This window comes from Magallana gigas, chromosome 4 (genome assembly GCF_963853765.1).
Source record: "Magallana gigas chromosome 4, xbMagGiga1.1, whole genome shotgun sequence".
Taxonomy (NCBI): Eukaryota; Metazoa; Mollusca; class Bivalvia; order Ostreida; family Ostreidae; genus Magallana; species Magallana gigas.
Window position 1 is genome coordinate 41,070,734 of NC_088856.1, and position 7,440 is coordinate 41,078,173.

Below are 7,440 nucleotides of genomic sequence, written 5' to 3' on the forward strand. Positions count from 1 at the left end.
CAGTAATGCAAAACGAACCTGATTATTTGAAAGCAATTTTATTATATTCATGCATGTATAAACTCCATTGATACTTCAATGAACCCAAAAGTACACTATGATTACCTTGATTTACAAGTAGCTTTTCTTTGTCGTTGTTTACTTTATGAATAACTGGTTAGATTAACACTACCCCGTATATTTTGAAGTTCACATTAATCAATGCTTAATTACTTTAAAATGCAATACAAAATCCCCGTTGACATTACGTTTTGTAGCCGTGTTTTGAAACTTTACAAGCTAGAGGGGACTCACCTAGTTTGATATAGGATGATAAATCCGTCAAGTAAATTTAAATCAAGAATTGCTAATAAACATTGGATAAAAGAAAAGAAAAAAGAAAACAAGAATTCAATACAAATATATACAATTCCAACAGGTAGAAAATACAAATACTCGTACAAAGATAGAAGAAAATAACTTAATAGCTCAATGATAGCAATAGAAAAATGTTTAGCATACCAATGACATTGATAAGAATGCTTAACATTCAACATTTAAATGAATCACTTACCAAAATGACAAGTACATTAAAACAGAGATACTGACCAAAACTATTTACAGAGGAAATATCAATTATTATTTAATATCATTATCAACAATACTTACGCTGGATTGCATTGAACGTGAACGACTAATAATTTAAATAGCAAGTATTTGAATAGAACATTTTATCTTCTGGTGAAAAATTATATATCAATTAAATTGTGAAATTACGCATGTTCAACATTAGCAGTTTATATTTCCCAGTTAAGATGCGCCTGATCATATCGTATTCTTAAATCTGATATTGCAAATTGTACAAGTGACATGAATGTAAAAAGGAATACATATGATCAACAAACAAAATAAAAAGGAGTGAATGACCTGTGCAAAAATCAACTGCTTGGCAACACGCATCAGTCTGATTTTTAAACTGTCAAAACAGTTCTATCAATAAATAGAGCTACTTACTACTCTATAAGGGAAAAAAGTTAGCGAAATTTTAAACCTATTTTTAGAAATTTGCTAGTTTTGCAATATTTCAAACTAAAAAAACAAACACCAGCTGCGACAACCACTCAGAATTGAAAAAGACGTATAAATTTGACGGCAGTTGCTGATAAGAGTACATGTAACACAGAACGAAAATATTTGATAGTATTAGCATTACACAATATTTTATAAGCATTCAATGAACAGGTTTCTACATCAGTTTTGGACAGGTAAAAAATTTATGCAGGTTGAATTGCAAATACAGAGAAAGTTAACAATGTCAACATTGATTATTATTCGTGACGTTTTTATAATTACAAATCAAAGTCTCACGGGGTATATATTAAGACCTCCCATGTTATCAAATCAAACGTTTCCGCAGGATGGCTGATGTAAGGCTGAATCTATTGGTGGTTGCTCTGTTCTTTGTAGCGCTCTGCAGCGTTGGTGCAAGGTAGGAATTTTTTCAATAATACCCAAACACATCTCTCTTTGGTCATTATTCATTTATTTTCCTGTCGGGGAAAATCTATTAAAAATAATAAAACTATTATTTTATTTTTAAGTTTGTCATTTCTTCCTGCGTTCGATGGTGTCTGTAATAATCTTTTACTACTTTAGCACATGCAATGTCCACAGTGGAATCCAGCACTATACGTGCACCAAATATTCCCAAGTGAAATACAGCCAAGCTTACCAATGTGGATTCTGGCATTGGAATCGATGCTACAGAACAAAGTATATATAGATGCTTAATGGTAAATTTCTGTTATAATCGGTGAATCTAAAACAAAATACCAAAAAAATATTTCCTTTAAAAACCTTCGTTTTCTACAGGTACTCACATACAGCACATCAGTCCACTTGTACAAGAAAATGTAAAGGTACATGCAACATTCCTTCCTTTCTTTGTGTTAGTCCATAATGTTCTCTCTCCCCTTCCTTCTCTCTCTCTCTCTCTCTCTCTCTCTCTCTCTCTCTTTTTTTTTTACACAGTTTTACAATTGACATCCAGTAAATGGTGCCTGGACGTCATGGCAAGCTTGGGGAGGATGGTCGATTTGTGACAAGACCTGTGGGGATGGGCAAAGAATCCGGTACAGTGTACGACAGTGTAGTAACCCAACGCCTAAAAATGGTGGCGAATACTGCAACGGAACTAACGTGCAAAAGGAGACAGAAGAGTGTTTGTTAAAGGTTTGCATTGGTAAGTAAAATGTTTACAATGATGTTTATTAATAATTTTTTTCAGTTCTTATATGTAACCATTTTAATCGTTTTTAAGCTTATATTGATTTTCATCCGTAATTTTTTTTTAAATTTTCATGGCATTCTATTGTAATAATAGATAACAGAGCTTTTCGATTTGTACACTCTGATTTCACATACCAGTGATTTTAACTGTGTAATACACCTTTGATAAGGCTAAACGCGCACACATAACTAATAGCACGTTAAATAGTATTAATTTAACATGTATCAAAAGAGTGGGTCAGATATGCTGAAAGTGTACATGTGTGTTTTTTTCAAGCCTTAACATTAGCATGTATGGTTTGGTTGATGGAGGGTTTTTCCATTCATAAACATAATATATTAATATATTAACATGGAATTATGACTTTAGTGTGTAAATACCAACTTTCTCTCCTTGCAATCAGTTGATGGCGGTTGGAGTGAATTTGGTTCTTGGAGTAAGTTCTCACAGTGTGCAAAAACGTGCGGATGGGGAGCAAAAACTAGATACAGATACAGAGAATGCAACAACCCCAAACCGCAAAATGGTGGGCGCTTCTGTCCGGGAGATTCCATCCACTCAGAAACAGCTCCCTGCAACACCAATTCGTGTGAAGGTATGCCATATTTTTTTAATCCACCTATCAATAAGTAGATAATATCGAGAACTCGCGATTTAAATGCACGCTTAGCTGAATGGGTTGTATTCACACACAATTTTTCGAAGAAAGTCACTTTGGGCTTTAAAGTATGATAAAAGATTTTACTTTACTGCCTTTCTTGCCATGCATCATTTGCTTGTATTTATACTCAATGATTTATACAAAATAGGGAACTACTTTTGTTTGTGAAAAAGGGTTTTTGAACGTATACGTATTTTCCTTTTATTGTATATATTTACCTTGCATGATTCATGCACACTGAATCAAAATCATGTCCAGCTATGTACATCTCTTGCAGTTGTCAATCTCATGCTGTTTATATTAATTAAACCACCATAATTTTCACAGATTACGGTTTGAATTATCCTAACCAAATAGCAGATACTGGAAACAACTCCGAGAATACAACCAATGACACACCTCCGGAAGTAAATGGGTTTGATAACTCGTCTATGGAGGAAAAAAATAGTTCCGATTATCTTCATAATGGAATTCAATCACCCATTAAATCTGTAAAGGACTTTTCCATTAATGGTACGGCAACACCAAATCATAACAAAGTCGCCACTACAGCAAGTTCGTCTATAACGACATCCCAAAATAAGACATGAAACCTTATTAACACGCAATCATGTATCATCTGCACAAAATACCGAATACAAAAGTGCATAGTAGCATGGTCGCCTTTTTGTTTGTTTTTATTATGCTTGATTATTTCATAACTAATTTCCAATATCGTATTTATATACAAGAAGCGATCACCACATTTATTAAACATTTGATTTTTTTCTTGCAACTGAAAACCTGGTTTAAACCATAAGTCATAAATAAGATAACAAAAAGATTTGTTGCTGAATTATAATATTTATCATTTTAGGCATTGCTTCAATTTCTGATCTTGTAATTTAAAATTGTCAGATAAAAGTACAACGTATGAAGATAATTGATAAATATAATGTGCATCTTTAAAGTTTACAAAACATCAAGTGTATTATGTAGAAGAAAACAGCTTCCTGTGCATGTATATAAAGGGTTACAAAACTCCATTTCTGGAATGATATGGCCAGTGTAAACAACTTTAACATTTTTACCAAGATACGTAAACTTAGTGTGTATAATAATTAAGATTAGCTCAAACGATTTTTTTTATCCTCTGTGCAGAGATTTGCAAGCAGTTTGATTACAAGGTAAAACGCATTTTAAATGAACCAGAGTTTTGATACCGGTATAGCTCAGTTAGCAAAATAAAGCCACTGCAGCAATTTGTTATCGCTTTTAAAACAAAGCAACAATAAATGACACAGATTAAGGGTGGAGGGAACATATATAAACGGTTCTAATAAATCATATACAAGTATAAAGAGTCTGTTGTTTGTGAATTTTTTGACAAAAACACATTACGTTGGGATATTGATAATCTATTGCACTCTTGTTTACTTTCTAAAAATATCCAAACAATGCGCATGCATTCCTGATTAAAGCTTTTTCCATTTCTTTTTTTTTTTGCTAATTCATTATGAAATAATTTACCATACACATCAATGGTCTTATATCAGTTAAAAACGTTCATATATTTACACCAGCAACATTGGTCTTTTTCAAAAAATTTATTTGAAGTGAATTAAAAAAATAGATATATGGGAACAGAAACAATCTTAACAACCAAGGAAGCTGATAGTCATGAGTCTGGAAACAAAAAGTAACCGGTTGATATAATTTGGTCCCCGATTGCATTTGGTTTGTGGTGATTGTAAACAAAACAATATTTAGCAAGATAATGCATACAGGTATGGTTTTGATTTGCCAATTTTTTTGTTTTTTCGAGAACCAAATTTTACTTAATTCTTAGCTAATCCAATGTCGGAATGAAATCATACCCGCCTCGACTTTGTGCGTAAATCCTTATCATAATTTGCCACTTGGAGCGTTAGCCTTTTATGTAAAGTTTTACAGTGCTAGTGGTATTAATTTTGTTATAAATCAAGAAATTATTATTAATATATGACACTTAGTTTTCTATGTTGTTTTGATATACTTTTTCATAATTTATTGCAGTGTCAAATTTGTTGATACACTCTGCATAAATTGATAATAATGCGGAAGTTTCAATTGTACCACTAACGAAGCATAAAATGCTTCCTTTTTATCGTCTATTCATCGTCAATTACCAGTAATGCAAAACGAACCTGAATATTTGAAAACAACTTTATTATATCCATACATGTATAAACTCCAGTGATACATCAATGAACCCAAAAGTACACAATGATTACCTTGATCCACAAGTGGCTTTTCTCTGTCGTTGTTTACTTTACAAATAACTGGCTAAATAAACACTACCCCGTATATTTTGAATTTCACATTAATCATTGCTTAATTACTTTAAAATGCAATACAAACACCCCGTTGACATTACGTTTTGTAGCGGTGTTTTGAAACTTTACAAGCTAGAGGGGACTCAGTTTCAAAAGAGAAATCTTTGAAAATTTTCATACTTTTGAATGAACATCGTTTGAACCCTGAGGTTATTACAAATATCAGGTAATTAAGCAAAATATGAATCGATGATATCTTGAGACGGGGTATAAAAATAAAAATGTATTGCAATGACTGTGAACATTTGGTCAGATGTGCAGATGAAGAAAAAATGTAAATTCTGAATAAAAGAAGCTTCAAATATGCTGATAGTAGGTGCGTATACTTGTATGCACCGGTAAAAATAATGATTGTTACTTACTTTGGTCTTGAGATTTACATGTACCCCTTGTAGGATCAATGTAACCATGTTTTAAAGATTAATGGTAATATAAGAATCCATGGATCTGTTAAGTTGAATCTATTGTTGTGAAACAACAACAATAATTCTCCAAGGTATGATGTTTATCTTGCACACATTATAGGAATACATCAAACCACCAGAACACAAGAGAAATCAAAACTGAAATATTGATATAGATATGGAGAAATGTGTCAAAAATGTTTGTTAGATCAATAATAAAAAAAATTCTGAAATGGGTACGTTAAAGAATGTGATTTTTTTTTAGATCGTAGATCAGGTTTTCACTGATCAGTTTTACCACAAGAAATAGTGTAAATTGATAGGTTGGCTATAAAACGGTTTACCCGGTTTGAACTTCTTTTAATCTGCTGTCTACAACGTATTCATTGTAAGCCCAGCACCGACAGACACTATAACCCACACATTTAAACATTAAGTGAACACATTTACACAGAAGAAAAAAACAATGCAAAAGTCTTTATTTATTTTGATTTGAAATGTTATAGATCAAATATTCCAATCCAGTTCGAATATCTTTTTTCGAATTTACAAAAAAAGGAGAGAATAAAAGAACTGAAATGTTCTGTTTTCAATGACGTTTTACATGTTTATCTAAAATATAAACATAAAGACGATTCATTATGCGCTTCCAGTCCTCAATCCACTTTACCAACCTTCACCAACAGCAGCATCAAAAAACCAGCCACTCCCTTCATATTTTACAAAATATCCCCCGTGTGTCTTCACCCTAAAATAACCATCTTCTGCAAACAATAATCGATCTACTCGTTCTTCTTCGCTGAGTAGAACTGAAGGCATCGTCGTTTCCTGTTGGTTCTTGCTTTCATTGTTTTTTTGATATAAGTTGTCCCCTTTGAGCATTAAAACGGAAACTTCTGATGAATCAGTAGATGGCGAAAAACGATGACGATGTATAGAGTTCATTCGACAGAAATGTTAATCTTTTCTACAAATAAATTTAACAAAAATGCATGCAAAATACTATAAAGTTAACGTATTATATTTGGCGTGTACAATTTTTTGCGGAAATTAGTTTTTGAATAAGTTGGCGTGGATTTGAATTAGCGTATTCCTGAATGTAACTATTCTTATACATGTATGTATGGCCTTTAGCAATGTACTTGATTTAGCGGAAGCCGCATTCCGCCAAAATCGCTAAATAGAATACACAGCCAAATGTAGTACGTTTACGGTATACCTTTATTTCCATCTTATCATAGTTAAGGAATATGACAATCTTGAAATCCTTATATAATAACTCTTACAATTCACACAACTGCTCTGTTATAAATGCTGCGCATTGTTTAGATACATTTTATTTATCACTCCTCATTTTTAAAATAAGACAGTTTTCATGAGTGATTTTAAGACTTTATTATTGATTTACTTTTTTCTCTAGCTTTTACTATGTGCGCTTCGTCTGTAAATTAACCATTAAAAAATCACACTCTTCTCTAAAATAAAGAAAAGAAAAGCCAAATTTGATTTTTTGACATTTTTTGGTTTGGCTATATTTTAATTTATCCTGTGCGTCATGACTCATACTTGAAATAGTTCGTTTTATCCAATAAGTTATTTTTTTTTAATTTCAAGTTTAAATTAAGTCGAAATAACAGGAAGATTGGTTAACCGAAATGATGCGACCAGCTAATACATGTAAAAATTGAGTATACTGCATATTAAGTACTTATATTCAGAGCAAGTACATGTACCTCAAATTGATAGATGACG

The 7,440-nt window shown here is 32.1% G+C and overlaps 1 protein-coding gene across 1 annotated transcript; it reads left to right on the forward strand.

The window, feature by feature from the left end:
* The first annotated feature begins 1,331 nt into the window (after positions 1-1,331).
* On the forward strand, positions 1,332-3,575 carry LOC109620298 (semaphorin-5A). The gene is made up of 6 exons (XM_034452420.2): positions 1,332-1,468; positions 1,636-1,752; positions 1,852-1,898; positions 2,030-2,221; positions 2,673-2,864; positions 3,258-3,575. The coding sequence occupies exons 1-6, from the start codon at positions 1,398-1,400 to the stop codon at positions 3,518-3,520; spliced, it is 882 nt and encodes a 293-aa protein (XP_034308311.2). The 5' UTR covers positions 1,332-1,397; the 3' UTR covers positions 3,521-3,575.
* The last annotated feature ends 3,865 nt before the right edge of the window (positions 3,576-7,440 follow it).

Excerpts from the sequence above, each read along its gene's own strand:
- LOC109620298 (XM_034452420.2), top strand. The coding sequence starts at position 1,398 with ATGGCTGATGTAAGGCTGAATCTATTGGTGGTTGCTCTGTTCTTTGTA. Across the intron at positions 1,469-1,635 it reads CTCTGCAGCGTTGGTGCAAG|CACATGCAATGTCCACAGTG; the intron begins GTAGGAATTTTT and ends TTACTACTTTAG. Across the intron at positions 1,899-2,029 it reads TTGTACAAGAAAATGTAAAG|TAAATGGTGCCTGGACGTCA; the intron begins GTACATGCAACA and ends ATTGACATCCAG.